Below are 18,904 nucleotides of genomic sequence, written 5' to 3' on the forward strand. Positions count from 1 at the left end.
CATGCACCTCCAAGCACTGCAGGGGCACAGCTACTTCACCATGGGCTGCACCAAGGGCTGCACCAAGGGCTGCAGGGGAATCTCTGCTCCGGCACCTGGAGCACCTCCTGCCCCTCCTTCTGCACTGACCCTGGGACTGTTTCTCTCACACTTTCTCACTTCTCTCTCTGGCTGCAGGTTGTCTGACAGAACTGATGACAGTTTGCCTGATGTTAATCCCAAGCAAAAAAAAAAAAGTGCAAGTTCTACACGGGATCTGACTAATATTCAACAAGAATAGCAGGGTTTTTTGGCCATCTCAAATACATTATCCCAGAGGTGCGACCACTGCCTTTGATGGGCTGGGCTGTGGCTGGCAGTGGGTCCATCTTGGAGCCCGCTGCCATTGCCTCCATTGGACATGGGGGAAGCTTCCAGCAGCTTCTCACAACAGCCATTTCCATAGTGCAGACCTCTCACTACCGAAACCTGGACACACAAATGGAATGCAGTGTTTTAGAATGATAATCACTAATTAGTCATATACTTCCATTAGAATACAGGAGTTACTTCTGCTTATGTCTTGTAATTATTAATTTAAAAGGACAGAAAGAAAGTGCAGAAAAATAGTTGAAGCATCTAAAAAGGTATTAGGAAAAGAATACAAAGCAAAATCTGAAAAGTTACATAGCTGAGTTCCGTCAAATATTTCACTAGAAAATAGAGTGTACTTTTTTCCCTCATTGCAATTTCTGGATAAGAAAGAAGCTATTAAAATTGTAATAGCTAAAAGGTTTTATACAAAATATTCTTTTATATTGTGAGGACCTTCTCAACTTTTGTACTGTGGCCTGCTGAATTCTGTTTATTACTCGGCATTTTAGAGGATTGCCAATGTGATTTGATCAGAATTAAACCAGAATGCTAGAAAAGTTTGAAAAATATTTAACCTTGCAACAATACAGGACCTTATTGAATATTATGAGGCAGAAATAGCTTCAAATACAAAAATGAATCTGTTGTCATAGGCAGGAGACATAAAATATGAAACCTTATTTTTTGAATACTCAGTTTTGTACTTGTATGCCTGTGTTGAGTTCTGTTTCATAACTTGTGTATTTCATTTTGCCATCAAAAAAAAAAAAGAAGAAAAAAGAATTTCTATTTTACATCTGTTCATTGTAGAAAATTAATTGGATTTTGGCATTTTTTTGTCTGCAGCTAAATACCACAAAATAGCTGAAACTGGAAGAATTGACTTCATTTTCCTGTATATCTCATTCCTGCTTCAGCTGAGAGACACAAACCTATGTTTTTGTACATGGTCCAGGAAAAGAGGCACAAGGAGGAAGAGAGTGACATCTTCTCCCTCTGCTCTTAGTGTGGGTACATGGTGAACTCAGAAGTCCTGATCTGATGAGTGTTCTGACCAGCACCTGGTCAAAATGTCCTCTAATGCCTGCCTGGGAAATGCCATGCATTACTTCTTCATGAAAAGTCAGGTGCATCAGAGAAATGAGGATCTGACAGGCACCCAGGCACAAGAGGAGTTAAGCACAGTGACATTAAACCACAGCCAAAGCTTATCCAACCCACCTTAACTAGGAAGTCCCTCCATCTCTATAAATGCAGCTTCTGAGCACTTACAGATTACCCACCCCACATATTCCCATTACACATTCTGCATCCAGAGGTCCATCTAAGCAAACCTCATACCTGATGGGAGCCTGGAGCAGATGCCTGTGGAAGCTATCAAGGTAAAACAGAACTGTCTCCAGAAACCTCTGGTGTAGGGGCTCCCTGACCTAGTGACAATGTCTGTGAACATAATAGCACCAGGTGAAGTTTAGATTGGATATTAGGAAAATTTTCTTCACTGAAAGGTTGGTCAAGCATTGGAACAGATTATGGAATCACCATCCCCGGAGGAGTTAAAAAAATTTGTAGATGTGGTGCTTAGGGACATGGTTTAGTGGTGGACCTGACAATGTCAGGTTAATTGAGGGGACTAGATCTTAGAGGTTCATCTTCCATGAATCCATTCAAGTCCTTTTAAAAATCATGCAAACTTTCACTATCTTTACCAAGCTTTTCTGTGTAAAGATTCATTGCCATGAGCCCGTCTTCTCTAGAGCTAAATATAAAATCCCCCCTAAACCACTGCACAGCACTGTACACAGTGAATAATGAAAACCAGAGCACATGGAAACCCTGATGGGCATTGCTCTGAGGGTTTTCTCATGGAAAGCAAACACCAGTGACTGCAGTTATGGGCTGCAAAGGGAACACAGAACAGGCTGTGCCTCCTGACACCCCATGCATCCTGGGCTGGTGCAGTGGGAAGGGAAGGGGAGGGAAGGGAAGGGAAGGGAAGGGAAGGGAAGGGAAGGGAAGGGAAGGGAAGGGAAGGGAAGGGAAGGGAAGGGAAGGGAAGGGAAGGGAAGGGAAGGGAAGGGAAGGGAAGGGAAGGGAAGGGAAGGGAAGGGAAGGGAAGGGAAGGGCCCGAGAGCGCGGCGCGCCCGGCGCTTTGCCGCCCCCTAGCGGCTGCCCGAGCAGACGGGCTGCACCGGGTTTGGAATCTCGTGGGATTCAGGCCCTTGGCAGCAGACGAGAGACCTGGAAAAACGCTCTCAGTTCTGAAAGGTTTTTATAACAAAGCTTTACTGGACTGAAAGCTGAGCCTGGTTTTTGCTTCTGAAGGCTTGTTTTTGTTAGACAGCGTCGATTGTGAGCCCCCTGCCAAGGACAGCCTGCCACAAGCACAAAACCCAAAACTGTTGGATTAGATGAGGCTGGGGAAAAGCTGAGGCACAGGAGGATAACAGATGGGAAATATATGGTTGTGAGCCCCTTTGATATGGGTATTAGCAGCCTTCTGTCTCACTGAGAATTGCACTGGAAATACATACCTGGGTTTGTCTGCTCATGTGTGATTTCTACACACACAGACACATGCACAGCTAAAAATTGAAATGATGGAGGAAAAAGGCTTTCTTTAATTAAAGAACCATTCCCTTCTATACTTGTATTATATCTTTGTACAATTCTGAATAGTACAGTATCATTTCCACTGTTCTGTATAAGAAATATTAATTAGAGCATGTTGTAAAGTAACAGCTTAACTCCTGGTTAATGAATATAGAACGTGTAAGCAAAATCTGTGTCCACTGAAAGCCATAGATGCCTTTCTCTCCTTAATGTTAACTCATTTTACAATGAGCTGCTAAATGAAGTGCATCCTGTCTTTATAGATCAGAACACCTGGCAGATCAATACCCAGCCTAGAAATGGGTGTGCAGGTTTCCAGTACCTCTTCTGTAAATAACTTAAATTCTCTATACAGCCATACCAACAGAAATCCCACAAATCCCATGCCCAGGGATTGTCTCTGCTGGCTTCTGGTTTGGCAATGGGACAATACAGGGCATACTTCAGAGGGAGACATGCAAAACAAAATCAAAGTCACCAGAAAGGTTGCTTGTGACCAGAATGGTCAAATAACTAGACTATTTGAGTTCACCAAACTGTAATTTACAAATTGAAGACATACTACTGGAAAAAAAAAACCAAAACAAAAGAAGTGCAGTTTTGTAGCATCAGAGATTACATGTCCTTAAATGGCAACTTCTTATAGTTTGAAGTATCATTCCTGGAGTAGATATTAAGTGCAGTTAAACCAAGGTACTCTTTATTTGAAACACTCAATTGGTTTCTCTTAATCACACAACAGATGTTCCTACATGTTCCCTTATATTATAGTTGAAACAAGACTATTTGGGAAATAACGAACTGATTACCAGTTCTAAAAATGGCAACACAAATCTCATGCTATTTTATGACAGTTGGAAGCTACCAGCTGCAAATACGAAACATAGGCCCCAGAAAAAGTTTAATGTCCTTGAAAATTCTCTGTGTTTAACTAAAAAATTGATTTGTTTTCCCATTTTTTTTCTTACTTGGGAGGAAATGGAATGAGCCTTTGGAGACAATAGCCATTCATCACATGGAAAATGCTCTCTTTTCATTGCTGTATTTCAGACATGCACCAGGAAGCTGCCAACTAATCTCTTGCACTTCCACTGATTTTCTAGGCATACTCTACATTTTAGAACGTCTATTTGCAAGAATTATTCTTTAATTATCTTTTCAGGTCCATCTCCTTTAAGATTTGTTGTTGCCAGCTAATCTAGCCAATGCTGACAACGGGGAGATTAAAGCTCATAATTGAATGTGGCAATATCTGCCAGCACAAGTCTGCAATCTTCATTTTCTACCTTCAGTTTTAAGCAGGAATTCTAAACAAGCCAAAAGCAGCCTCAGGGTGTCAGTAGAATATAGTTATATACATCCAAAGTACCTTAGACTCCTGCTCACAGGCTCAGATCTGGTTGTCAGAACAGAGGCCACACCATCAAAGTTTGAGGCTTTCATTAAAGCCTTTGCACTTCCATGAAATTTACCCCCTGGCATTCTCCAGTAGGATTCTTGTGCCACGGGCTGAGGACTCTTTCTGACATAAGAGCCCTAATACAGTGACAACATCCAGACTTACAGCCAGAATTAATACTGCTCCAGTGCTTGTTAATCTTAGTGCAGAAGCTCTCTCATTTAAGCATCTACATTTATAAGTCTGCTGGGTCCAGGCTGCTGTTCAAAGCAGTTCCATTCCTGATAAGGCTGGTGTGAGGGCAGGCTGAAGAGGGTGTGCAGACAATCTCTTCACCTTTAATTTCAAATACTCCAGTGTCTGACAAAAAAAACCCTCACTGTGCTCAGAGAATTCAGTCTCCCCTAAGAGCAGAACCGATACCCTTTCTCACAATGCCTTTACAAGGCCTGTGGTATTTTTCCTCAAGCTACTTCCTACCATGCTTCTCCTCTAAGCCTTCCCATAAGGACAGTCCTCAGTTTCTCTCTAGCAGAGAGGAAACCTTTTGTTTTTAGCAACTTTTTACCTCCAACTGTTAAAGGCTAGTCAAACAAACAAAAAAGAGTAATCTTTTCTCCCCCTTAACATTGTAACATACCCTGTGAAAAGCTTTGTTTTCTCATATGGCTACATAAATCTTTGGGAAGAAGCCCTAAATTGTGGTGGTTCTGAATTGATGATGGTTTCTGCTCACTGTATTAATGCTTGGATAAAATAAAAAGTAGCAAAGAGGAAATTCATGGAGTTTTTAACTATTTTCATTCCACATGATATTACAGAGCTGATCTGCTGAAACTGAAGCAAAGATGAGATATTCCATGCCTAGCTACAGATTTGATGCTAGGTTCCAGAAACACTGTACTGACCATATCCACATTTTTATTGATATTTTTCTATTTTTACCGACAGAAATTCAAAGAATTCACAATCCTTAGTTTTAAATGTGTTTATACAACTTAAGTTGGTTTTATTCGTTACCAAATGATCGTTCACAAAGTGAAAGCAACTAAGAATGAAAAACATAAGATCAGGCCCATATATCCAAAAATTAAAGCTGCACAGGTTATATGAAAAGATAGAAGTTTTCTTTGAAAAAAAGTTTTAATTTGTAGTCAATTGTGAAATAGACAATGGTAGAGTCAAAACTACACTATGAAATACACTGACTATGAAAATGAAATACAAAATTGGTCATAGTTCTTGAATGTCACTATCAACCCTATTTGTATAAAAATCAGGCCCTTATGGTATACAAAATCTTATTTAAACATTGAAACAATTGTTATCTTGTCTGATAAGGAATATAGAAAGAAAAGCTGATGCTGGAAATTTAACTTAAGATTAAGTATTTTTCCAAAATATTATGATAAAAATTGCAGGTACATGGGTTTTTTTAATAAAATTTGCTGAAACTTCTTGCCAATTTAGATATGGAGAGCATAGAAAGAGCACATTCAAAAGACAGCATTACACTTCTTTTTATAATTTTTTCTGCTGGTTCTGAGATTTTTTAAGAGGCAGTTGAATAAAAGCTGACAAACACTCATCTTAATCCTTTTCCTGAGTTCCTGAGTTTCCTAAGTTCTTCTTAGGATCTTTCTCAAGCTGGAACACCATAAATGCTGACATTTCATAATAAAAATTAGTAACTATATTATAGAAATATCTAAAAAAGTTTTACGACTGAACCGTTCAAGTGAAGATGAAAGGTATTTATGATTGTAGTGATACATCATTCCACATAATTGCAAAGAGAGATATATTTCTATTTTCATATGTTAATGGAAATATGGATAATTGGTTCTCCGAATTTTCATGGAAACTGATTTAATTTTGACTGGTTTTTTGTTCATTGTCCATGTATCCCAGTGAATGCCAGTTGCAAGGAATCTACCTCTGTAGCGATGAGCACCATTAAGATTTGCAAGGCCACACTTGTTGAACCACCATCCGGTGTTATCACTGAAGTTACTGCAGCTCTTTACTGGCTGTCCTTTAATAGTGCACATTGGCCTGCATCCATCGTTATCAACATCAAAAGTGCTGAAAGGCATGGAATTTTGATTATCTTCTCTTCTATATCCTCTAAATGCATCTCCTAAGTATAACAGATAAACAGAACAATAAAAAAAGTTATTTACAGAGAAATGTTTCTTACTTCATGCACACTGTGCAAACTTTTCCTCTGAATTTATTAGAAAAGTAGAATTCTTCAAAAGCAGTTAAGAGCACCAGCTAATGAGCTGCAAAAGTGCTAAAGATGCAGGGAAAAAAAGAATAAAATACTGAGAAATATGGAAGAAGTTAAAATTCAATGAAATGTCTTCATATTTGCCTTGCTTTTAGCGATGCATGCTTGCTATGAAGGTAAAGGCTTCTGTCCTCAAAGACAGAGGAAGAAGAGATAAAAGTAAACAAAAATGGTTGTAACTTCAGATTTTCCAGTAACGTGCCCAAAGCCCCAGAGTGAGTCATGAAACACGATGGAATTGTTGAAACACAAAGGTCAGTTGTTCCTGTCTCTGTTGTCTTACTAAAGAACTTACTGAAGAAATAGTATTTTTCACAAATACAGAGTAAAGCACTAACATTTTTAGAGATTAACTATTTCATTGATAATAAGGACCATTCTTGCATAACATAGAAAAAAGCAGTAAGACATGATGCAATGCTTAATGCAAATCTTTGCACGCTTAGTGTATTTATGCTATTAAGGGAGGTCTGGAATTAATTTGTGTCTATGCATCACCCAGCAACTATTACACACTGTAGAACAGCTTTGTTCCACTCAGTTTCTTTCTCTATCCTTTGTACATGACTATCTGTGCACTTCTGAATTATCCAAAGCATCATCAGGAAGACTGCCAATAATGAGATAAAGGACATCTAAACAATTGAACGATTAGGTAAATAAACACTAACGCCCAAAAAATCCCTTATTTATTTTATATATATATATCCCCTTCAATTTTCTTTTTTTTTATTACAGGCATAACAGATCACCATATAATTAAAAATTTATCTGCATAAATGTTCATTATATACCAGAGAAAAACACATTAGAAATAAAATTTTTGAAGTTAATTATTATTCTTTTGGATCATTTTTTTTCATATTAAGAAAGGGAATAACTACCTTTAAATACTTCTAAGAAGGAAGTTCTTACCAGCATTTCCTGAATAATGCCCCAAATGGATCTTAAAATAACATGATTCATCCTCTATCCAAAATCCATCATATGATGCATAGGCATGCTTGTCATTTTCTGATTCCAAATCCACATAAAGACTGAAATGAGTGGCCTTTTGATTTACGATGTCAAAGATCTTCCTCAGTCCAAGCCAAAATTCTCCTTGAAGAGAAATATAATATATAGTCCAGAAATGGAAACTGTAAAAAAAAAGGTGATTGTTCCTGTTTTCTTACTTTCCTTCCTGAACCAAATGTAATAAAAGTTGCATGATATGCTTATATTCCTTTGAAAGACTAATGAAGGAACAGAGTAATCTTCCCATTTCCTTAGGAAATCCCTAAGAAAACCCATGTGTGCATCATGGGGGTTTTTTTTCTGTGATAATTTTTAGAAAATTGTCCAGATGATAGATTTCAAATATTCATCTGCAATATATCTTAAAAGACCACAAAAACTGAATGTGCTGAAGAACCACTTGCATGAACAGAACTCAGTAGCACTCCTAAGGGCAATACTGAGAAATGATAAATGTTAGCATTCTATGAAAAGCAAAAAAAAAATATATCCAAACCCTATTCTCAAAATTTAAGCCCTGTTCTCAAGATTTGCTGCCTCCATTAATCACACTTGTGGCCTCATATGAGCTGCACTTCTTTGTACAGAAAAGCTGAGTGCTTCCATTGCAATCCCAGATAAACTTCTGAAAAAGCAAATGGGTTTAGTCTGGCAGGATTAAAGGTGGCAATAAAAAATTAACATCATAGTTGTGTTGGTATAAGGTACTGAAATATTTCAATTATTAATAACTTTGCATGCCCTATGGTGAAATATTATTGATTTTTCTCTACTCTAAGGAAATGAGTGATTCAAAGCAACAAAGGCTTTTTTTTTTTAAATCTGAAAAGAGAAGAAATACAATCTATTATTTCAAACAGAAAATATACTATTTTAAACACTCTTGTAAGACTGCAATAACTAAGGACTCTAGTGGGGTAATAGTTATTACTGGGAAAATCACACAACAGATTTGATTTAAAAAATCCTTAAGTAAAAACAAGACTTTTAAGAAACAAGAACTTCATACTGCTAAAACTACCACGCAATTTAGTGAAATGTAGCTCACAAAAAAGCGGGAGAAATGTGGGATCCAAAGCACTTTAGAGTATTTAAAATTAATACCAGTAAGGTCACCAAATCCATCCAGATATTCAGACCATGTTCTCTGAAACTGAACAATTCCATCAGTTCTTTTCTGAACCACAGTCCATCCACCTCCTCGAAAATCCATGTCACACAAAACCTAAAATAAACATAGGCATGATTAAGCATTCTTTAAGCAGCTTTTAGGAAAAACACATTTTAATTAAATAAAGGCGGGCTGCCCAGAGTTTCGCTAAGTAACACATTTTTCAAATATCTTTAAAAAAAGCTCCAAGAAAATAAAAAAATGAAGCTGCAACATTTTTTTATATGTTCTTGTGGAACTGTTTGATTTGGATTTTTCTTCAACCAGTAGAAACTGCTGAGCATAATAGTCTGCTCATAACAGATATAATAAATAAGCTTTGATAAACGTCACTGTAACATTTATAGCAAGGAAGGGAAGCAACTTGCAATGTCATGTATTAATCAGGCAGCATATCACTGATACAGGTAGCAACACCGAATAAACTTTTATTTCAGCAAAGCAAAATAAACACAACTTCTTATATGTTCTCTGTCACCGCCATGCCTTCTTCTAGAGAATACTGTGTTTGAGGTGCCTGGGAAATTTAGAGCCTTTAATAAGGGTGAGGAAATGGAAAACAGTGATAGCAATAACCCAGCATACAACAATAATTTGCAGCAGCAAAAACCTCTACATAAGAAGTGGCCCCGATCCAGGGAAGTCCCAATGTGAACATATAACTGCCTGCAACTGAGCAGTACCACTGAATACATAACATCAACTCTCAAATTTATGAGTCTTTAGGAGTCTTTGCTAAAATTTGTGCCCAGCATGTATGTCAAATGGCAGTGGTCCAGCTGCCATCTGCTCTGCTTTGGAATATCACATTATGTGGCACGTTTTCTCCTCAGCCCATCTAACTTAAGATTTGTAATTGACTTTCCTAAGTATATCTGCAGTACCAAATCTTGATCAGTTCTAACTGGGATTATAAAGTCTGGAAATCTAATTTAGAAAGATCATATTAGGCATTTATACACTGTCCTCCCTAAGCTATTCAATGCAATTCTAAGGGAGAGTATCCATAATTAGTGTTTGAAAACAGGGGCTCATTTTTGTCTCCAAAGGTGACAAATATCAGAATTAACCTGGAAAATGCTTATAGGTAGTGAGCCAGTAAGCTTCTTGTGGTAACAAAAGTAAGTTCAGAACATAATGTTGGCTGTGATAACACTAAGCCGATGCACAAGTGATGGAGTAAAGTAAGAAATATTTTTGACATTACAGGGAATGTACAAAATGAAACATGTTTCAGAAAAGAGAGATTTGCAGTCTTAGCCAGCTGATAAAAGTGAAACTAGGTGTCAGTTTAACCGTCAAAAAAATTTGTGTCAGACTGAGCAATATATGTTGCACCTCCATTGCCTGTAGTAGCCTGATATTTTTCAGGAAACCAGACTTGCTCCTTAGCAGGAAAACATCAACATTATAGTTAGAGCCTCTGTGATTTAACAATGTCTTCTCAATGAATGACAAGAAAGCAACAGGAAGAGATGCGATTTGATTTAATACACCCTGATGGATCTTGGACCTTCAAGTAAGATACTTCAGGCAATTCTTGCAAAACAAATACTAAGTGAATCATACTAAGGCTTTTGTGCATGAAAAAAGAATTGTGACCTTTATTCCCTGGAGAGTCACATGCTTATTTCAGTCACCCAAGGAGGATAAAACTGGAATAAAAAGAAATACAGAAGATTCCAAAATGAATATTTAAATGAAAATACCTAAACCTCATTCAAAATAATACCATTGCCTCATCCACTGTCTTGAGTAGATAATTGCATGCTTGGCTACTCCTCTGATTATGAGTCAGAAAACTGTGAGGATCCCACTTGGTCATAACATCAGTCATTGGTCCAATATAAATCAGTGTGAATGTTGATAATTCACAGAAGGAGCGGATATGGTTCTACATGAGAGGTCATCGGCCAGTTAGATACAGCACCAGCTAAATCATACATACACCAGCTAAATAAAATATTAGATAGATACAGAAAAATAAAGTTATAGCTGTGTAGTTTTCTTAATCCCTTATGGAAATGTTGCAATTGTAAAGCCTTATAATAGTTAATATGCTTTACAGTTTGCTCTGTCTCATATCATGACAGGTATGAAGGGCATGATTGTGCCAGGTACAAGCTAAATTAAATGAGAAGGAGGACACTTCTACTGAATATTTCTTCCTTTTCCACCTCCAGTGTGTATAAGAGGTATATGCTAAACAACTGTTTAGTTTATCTGATTTAACTGAGAAATATCATTGATCTAAATTTACTGATTGAAAAATGTATCAGAAATTGGTCATGGTTCATTTTTCCAAAAGTAAAACTGGCTTTAATCATCTCATTAATAAATGCTCAGGGAAAAAGCCTAGTTGAGAGTAACTTTCTGAGGTGACAGAAACCTGCCACTACCACTAAAGCTAGGTATTTTTATTGCTCCTGGCATCTGGAGTTCAATTAGCCCAAATTAAGCATAAAAATCTATACTCACTTGTGGAAACATGAGGTATCAAACATGAAAAATAAGAATGGGATCACATTTTCTAAATAGTTTTCATTTAACTGATATCTTTATGCATATTATTCTAAACACGTTTTCATTTAGGTTCCATTGCATAAAAAGACATTTTATTGCTGCAAAGGTCTTCATTGATATAAATTGTTTCATGTTGGGTTTGTTTCCTGTTTTCTAGTTTCTTACTATGGTTTTCTACCTCTGTATTTTTTCTTATTTTGCTGGTCTGCAGAACATTTAGAACTCTTGGTTATTAGCCTCTAAAAGATGCTTTATAATTTCTTGTTTATATTCAAATGTCTTGATATTTTTGTCTACCATTTCTCTTGTACTCTTTTTATGCTTCAACACATGAAAGAATTCACATTAAGTTGTTTTCCTTAAAATAACATTCTTTATGGAACACATATTTTAGAAATTTTTTCTCTGAGAGCTTTTTGGCACTGTCTTTCAAGTTCTGTGCAACATTTACCAGACAAGAAATGAGACACTCATGACTGCAAACATTCTTCTCATTATTTATTGTTACCTTGTTCTTTTAATCAAATTGCTATAATTTTTCTTTTGTATTTCTGGAATCACCTTCATTCCAGAAGAAATTATTAAACAGATGCAATTTTTGCTATAGTTGCATTTTCCTCATACTACAAATATGATTGTTCTATGAACGCTGCAACGTCTTTGCCTTTCTTCTACATGGAAGGGACTTACTGATGAGTTACAGATCTTTTTCCCGAGCTCCCTGCATTGCATCAAGAGAATGATAGGTTTTTATATCAAAGGTTGCAGTATCAAGTTCATTTTTTTTCTTTTGAGATGCCAGCATAACTCTGAAACCTTTTCTTAACCAGTTTAAGCTCCTTTTTGTAGCATTTTGAAGGGCTCCACTTGGCTAGAGATAAAGGGATTCATTCTTCCTTTGTTACATATAAAGGAACACTATGAAGATAGATATTAAACTTTGTTAGTTATTTGTTGGCTTAAATTCCTTGTTTTTTCTTCAAAAATAATGACTTCAACCTGTATGGCAAAGTTGAAGGTTTGAAAGTGCCATGTCTACCTTTCCACTATGCATAAGGCCTTCTCTAAATAGAACAGCCTGAAATGGAAATAAATACATAAAACAAAATATTCCTTGTGTTTGCAAAGATCTTAATATTCTGAGTCTGAGGAAATTAATGCAAAATTCCATTCTTCTAGATGAGCACTATTAATCTGAGCAATTACATAAAGTGCAGGCAGTGATAGGAAGCATGATTGCTGCAGTTTGTTTTAGGGATATATATCCTTGTCTTAGGAATATAAATCCTGCAAACTGGATAGGAAAACCACAATTTTAGATGCCTCTGTGCCTCAAGACTGGATTATAATGATACTTAGACAAGGTTTCTACTTCTCAACTTTCTCCTACACTTGGATGACTGCATTCACGGAGTCCCATCACAAGGGAAGGCAATGTTATACAGCAGAATCACTCAAAATCTCAAAGTCCTGTCTTAAAAGCCAATCAGATCAGTCAATTGCTCTTCAGTTTTCCATCTCTAAAACAGCAAAGAACAGCTCTTCTCCATATCCAAAAGAGGTGCTGGAAAACACCTTGGGTTTTCCTCTTTGGTATTTTTCACTGCATATGAAAACTGACAACGGACTCTTATGACAGAGATTAAATTTCTTTGTAGAAAACAAGAAACTTGTCAAAATTATAGTAAAAGCAGACATGTGCAGATCATTTAATACATTTTTCATTCATCTGTTGAAGAATTGTCATTGAAAACACTTTAAGTCTATTAAAAATATTCTAAATTTATATTCTCAAGCAAATTATGACTAATAATAAATTTATTACCTCAAAAGGATAATTTGATCCTTCTGGATGGATAATGTACAGACCACTTGGAGTTTTTGAAACTGAACCAACGGTATCTTTAATATGAGTGCAGTCCAAACCTAGAGAAAAATAGGTATACAAGGAAGTTCATGAGCATAATATGTTTTAAAAAAATACAGATTAATACAGGAATATTACTTTTCTTGGTGGCATGAATTGTTTTCTTCTTATGCAAACTTTAAAATCATGCTTTGTCATGAATTTATCTTGCAAATTAAAATTCTCTAAACACCATTGAGCTTCTAAGTACAAATGACAATGTATTGACAAAGTTCTTTCTAATCTTAATAGATATGATACATACCCATATGAAATTAAAGATTATGTATCTGATCCCATTTATGGATTTTTTTTATTTTATTTTTAACACCCAGACCATGAAAAAGACATATTATCTGAGAAATGAAGTCTTTTTCCTACAGATATTTATATTTATACTTGTAAAAGCCTTTCCATCTTAAAGTATACATGAAAAACATTCCATTTGAAGAAGGATACTGCAGATGCAGAGCACACCTTATTTCATTGCAAAAGAATGTACCATTCAGCAGCCTCAGATCACTTACTAGCTAATAATCATACTTGATATTTTACATAAAAATCAGCATGTTAAAGAGGATGCCCAGAGTTGTCAGATGCAAATGATTTAAAGCAGTATTTATGATAACAGTTTTAAATAGTTTATTAAGTTTCCAGAGATTATATGTTACTAACACAGGATAAATGTCAATGTAGAATTGCTTACCTTTGCTTTAATTAGCTGCTTTTCAAGATACAAAGATAAAAAGGGAAGGTGTCAAGACTACATCTGAAAAATACTTACCATGAGATTGAACTGCTTTATAAGGAAGTGGATCCAGATGTTTTCTCAAAATTACTGTGTTCAAAAGAACAAGTTTGTTCATAAGTTCATTTACCTGCAAATTCAAATAAAAGATCTTTAATTAGGTTGAAATGAGAAATTTTACATTCTAAAGATTTTTTTTCTGACACCTAATTAACATAATCTGAAGTTAATTTTTGTGATGTGTAGTTAGTTGTACTAATGTGAAGTAATGGCCCTCCACTTTCCCTACTGCAATGTATGACACTAAGTTGTGAAATGGGGTGCTTACTGCTCCTCGTAGAAACGGAACTCACACCTACCAGAGGTACAAGGACTGGTGATAAAACACTCTAATCCTACTGGTTTAATGACAATTTGAATGCTTTAATGAGCCCTATTTTTCCTTAGAAAGACAACACCTGGTGTGAGAAAAAACAAATACAAATCTATATAATAAAGGAAAAAGGTACCTGATTAGAAAGGTAATCCAGCGAAGACTGTTGATCATCCATCATGTCTCTTACCAGTTTTTTTGTACTTCTGGCATATTCAGCAAGAGAGTTCTGCAAATTTCCTTCAGAAAGAAATATGTTCATCCACTTTGTTTTCATAACTCTAGAAATATTCTTGACTAAATGACAACATACTTATTTATGACATCTAAATTAATACTGAAGGTGTTTTACCTTACAGCACCTAAAAGTGAAATTAAAGTAATACAGAGACCACAGATTAAAGCCAAAGGTGCTAAAAACTTCAGACTTTCTGATTGCAGTACAGATATCTTAAGAAGTGTTGGATCTTCTCATGTTTTGAAGAATAAATTAATCTTATCTTTGGATAAACTGGACAACCAGTTAATGGATATCACAGAAATATAAATGCATATGATAAAAGACATATATAAGGCTTCTTGTCACCTTACATTTGCTCATTCATTGTACTACTCCTGGTTTTTGCCCTGATGCTAAAAATCACAGTCATCATCATAATGGCACATAATTAATAATATATATTTTGAAATCATATGTGAAAACCAAGAATTTGCACAATTATTTTCAGAGGCTGATTGTATAATTTGTTGTGCAGTTTGTCAAGCTAGTGCATAGAGAATATCCTGTGTAAGCGTCCATAAAAGTAAGGTGAAGTACACATTTACTCCCATGTAACTGACTAATTAATTAATTACCTCTCACTTACACCCCCACACCCAGCTATGATGTTTAAATGAGCAACAGACATCCTCGTCTTCCTCTCTAATTGAGTGAGATACTGACATTCAGAGCATAACAGATCTAGGTGGGTTGTGTGACTGCTTGGATTTGCCTGTCTTCACCAATGATTATACTTTGTCATACCAGCTGCATCCCTAAAACAGGGTACCCCACATTTTCTGGACAACACACAGTTTGGGCAGCAGGGTCACAAGGCTGTCATGTGTGCTCAAGAAGATGAAAAAATAAATTTGCACAGCATAGCGTAGCAGAGGAGAGGATTGCATAGCATGGCACTGCACAGCCCATCACTGAAAGTATTCTTTATGAATACATACTGCACATATAATGTTTGTCCCCTCGTAAAATTTTAGCTTGAGCATCACACGGTACAAGGCATTGTTCTTTTTGTTTTGAAATATCTCCAGATTTATTTTTCTCTTCTGCCTGGAGTGGTTCCTCCACAGCTCCAACATTCCTTGTGTCCTGTTGTACCAAACAATGGAGGGGGAAATAAATTGAACATAAAGCACACATAAAATAGCTCAGTCTGTCAAAATGAAGTATATTGCTTCACAGAACTTCTTTCAAAACCTGTTTTTTAAAAGCTTTATCAAGCAATAATTGACAGAGCTGAGACCAAAACTGATTAGATGTTCTCTGCTTAGCCATACCTCACAAGAAAAAAGTAGTGTCAGAGATAAATAAGAACCTCTATATATTAAAAAAAATACCACCACCATTTCTGGGGAGGTATTATACTTGTAAGCACTGTAAGTGGGAGGGAAGAACTTGCAAATCCTGCATTTTAGGAATCACCACACCCAACAGGCATCTCAAATGCTAATGAACTTATTTTCACAGGAAAGGAGCAGGCTTTTGGATTTACCAGATATTAGCAAAGTACTTTTATTCTTGAAAATTCCTAACTTCATTATTTAGACACTGGTCAAGGAATTAGTTGCATAAGTTTTTAATTTATGCACACAAGCAGTCATGAGAAAACTTATGCAACTACTGAGAAGATTTGCAGACCAATTCAGCAGTAAAATAAATATTATAAATGTTCTTACGGGGGAAAGAATAAAGGGACAGTATTTATGGGCACACAATTATCTGAAACAGTAACAATAATAGCATTAGTAAAAGTAGCTCCACATATTACTGTTATTTTAAAACTGTATATTCATATTTAATATTTTTTCTTCCATGATGCCATATGACATAAAATAAAGGAATGCCTCTGAATTATCACTTAAAGAAATTACTAAAAGTAATTAAAAAATTATGTGTCATTGTCAAAAGACTAAGCAACATATGAGTATTTCATATGAGTCTTTGATGATTTCATCATCTCAGCAAGACATTTGTAGTATGTTCATATATTGTGTTTTCAAATGTAAATAGGATCCTTAGAAATGTCAAGATTTTAATGAAAAACAAAAGTTATTTAGACTTGAATACATCTTCATCATAATTGTTCTTTCCTGCTCCAGTTTTCTCTTTCTGCAATTGGTACTACACCAGCAAGCACTGAACAGGGTTTTTTGCCCTGATTTTTGGTCTTAAAAAATGAAAGTAAAAATTACAGAAAACTGTTAACAAAGGAATTTTACAAAAAAAGGTTTCTGAATTACTAGTATAATTGCATTTTATGCCTGGAGAATGATAGAGAAGTAAAATAATGTGTTTCTTTAATTTTGAAATAAGCACAAAATAAAGAAAGAAAAATTATGCAAGAGTTATAAACAGATCTCTGGAACTTATAAATAGAACACTTGAAAGTATGGCTTGTTCCAGGGCTATCACAGCTACTCACCAGATGTTCAATTAAACACTGTTAAGCAAATATTTTTAATCAATATTTATCTTTAACAAAAGCCAACATGAAACAAGCCACCAAGTCTGATCTCAGCAATTCAAGCAAGAACTGACTCTGCCAAAACCAATAGTTACTCTGCATTTAAAGTCATGCAGATGAGATTAAAAATATGACATAACAACTGAACTGTGATACAGGACATTAATTCAAAAATGTTCTAATATATTGAATTCCTACAATTTCAATGTAGTTTCTTTTCTCTATCTGAAAATACCTGATTCTTCTGTATTTTCATATCTATCTTGAATAAAGTAATCCATATTTTTAAAACATCTGTCAGTTTTCTGAAAAATCATTCAGTTACATTCATTATCTTATCTGAACAAAGTAACAGAAAATCTTACCTTAGGTGAACAAGGTTCGCCATTATTTATGACAGTCTCTCCTAAACCGAACAAAAAAATATTAAGACAAATAAATGAAGTTACCCTAAAGTGGTGGCTCATCTTTTACTTGCAGAAATTCAAATGTTTTGATGAGTTTCAAATTTCTGTGGAAAGAATTGTACACTATGAAGGCCTGATCTAACTATTTGGGAATGTCTACAGCACAAAGGGCAGCCAACACATCACTCCTTTACTGCCTGGATTTAATAAACCACATTTCAACTGCACAGCAGATTTTATATATTACTACTTGCATCCTGAAGGAAAATTACTGCTTATCACCTCTACATGACACATTAAACATATACATTTTCATTGTGATAAACTCTGACAGATTTTCTTATATGCTATTTTTGAGCATTTGTGTATATTTGGCATGAGTGTTCTGGGCTACTTGAAAGAAAAATTAGTATTACTTCATGCTTTCAAATTTTTACCAAGCTTTTTTTTTCATTAAAATTAAAGAGTCTGTATTGCTGTGGTGGTAGTGCACTAGAACAGGCTGTGGAGGCAGTTTTGGAATATGTCATCAAAGTGATTTCAAAATAGAAAACTGAATAGATATTATTTTAAATTAGTACTTTGTATTAAATAGAAAATCTTTTACCAGGAGAATAATACCAGTATTTTGGTCTCACTGGTAGCCCACCCCTTGTAACACAGGTACTGAGACTATCATTCAGTACAATGATTTTTATCCCTGAAAAAAGTCGAAGTACAAGAGAATGGCATGAAAAGAAGAAAATTAAATGTAGTCCACAGAAGCTTAATTAAAACTATAAGGCACTTAAGATTTCACTCAATTCCACTACTTTTGTGTCTTAAAACTGGATCTGATAGTCTAAGCAAAAAAAAAGTTCAGAAATATCCAACATATTTAGAGAATTTAGACACATTAGAGAATTTAAATTGTTTGTGATCTGGCTGAATAAATGAAGCCTCCGCTTCCAATGTACCACTGGGAAATACACTGTCTAAAGGATCTTCAGAATACACTGTTCAACTGCACCTTACACTGGTACAAGAAGGCAGTGCTCCAAATTTGGCTTGATAATCTCCACCTCTAGTGGAGTAGTTAATCTCCACCTCTATCTAAAACTGGAATACACTAGAAATAGGTTGCTACTAAGATTTGTTGGGAGCAACCAATACTTGTTGGGAGTGGGGATTAAAAAACTTTTTAATCCAATATTTATTGACAATTAATAGCTAAATAGTACTAAGAACCTGTAACTGAGAGGAGTATATTCAACTGCCTGTGAAATTCTGAACAACTTTGGCTCTTCTGTATCTCTCAAAATAAAATTTTAAATTTTTTCTAAAGTACCTCATGGTACATAATAGTTTTCCAATATGAGA

General features: G+C 35.6%; 1 protein-coding gene across 1 annotated transcript; it reads right to left on the bottom strand.

Annotated features, from left to right (window-relative positions):
* Positions 1–6,186: 6,186 nt before the first annotated feature.
* On the bottom strand, positions 6,187–17,605 carry ANGPTL5 (angiopoietin like 5). Its single transcript, XM_066570636.1, has 8 exons — positions 17,504–17,605; positions 15,616–15,763; positions 14,534–14,637; positions 14,061–14,154; positions 13,196–13,296; positions 8,781–8,901; positions 7,575–7,760; positions 6,187–6,506 (listed from the first exon to the last, which is right to left on the bottom strand). Exons 1-8 carry the CDS (start codon positions 17,603–17,605, stop codon positions 6,187–6,189), a joined length of 1,176 nt encoding a protein of 391 aa, XP_066426733.1.
* Between the last annotated feature and the right edge of the window lie 1,299 nt (positions 17,606–18,904).

The sequence above is a fragment of the Molothrus aeneus genome, chromosome 2 (genome assembly GCF_037042795.1).
Source record: "Molothrus aeneus isolate 106 chromosome 2, BPBGC_Maene_1.0, whole genome shotgun sequence".
NCBI classification, from domain to species: domain Eukaryota; kingdom Metazoa; phylum Chordata; class Aves; order Passeriformes; family Icteridae; genus Molothrus; species Molothrus aeneus.

What these genes read in the sequence shown, in the direction of transcription:
- ANGPTL5 (XM_066570636.1), bottom strand. Translation starts at nt 17,605, where the DNA reads ATGAGCCACCACTTTAGGGTAACTTCATTTATTTGTCTTAATATTTTT. An exon ending in TAAAGCAGTTCAATCTCATG is followed by an intron (nt 13,297 to 14,060) that starts GTAAGTATTTTT and finishes ATTTTTCTCTAG; the next exon opens with GTTTGGACTGCACTCATATT. An exon ending in TGGATTTGGTGACCTTACTG is followed by an intron (nt 7,761 to 8,780) that starts GTATTAATTTTA and finishes TTTCTCTTCAAG; the next exon opens with GAGAATTTTGGCTTGGACTG.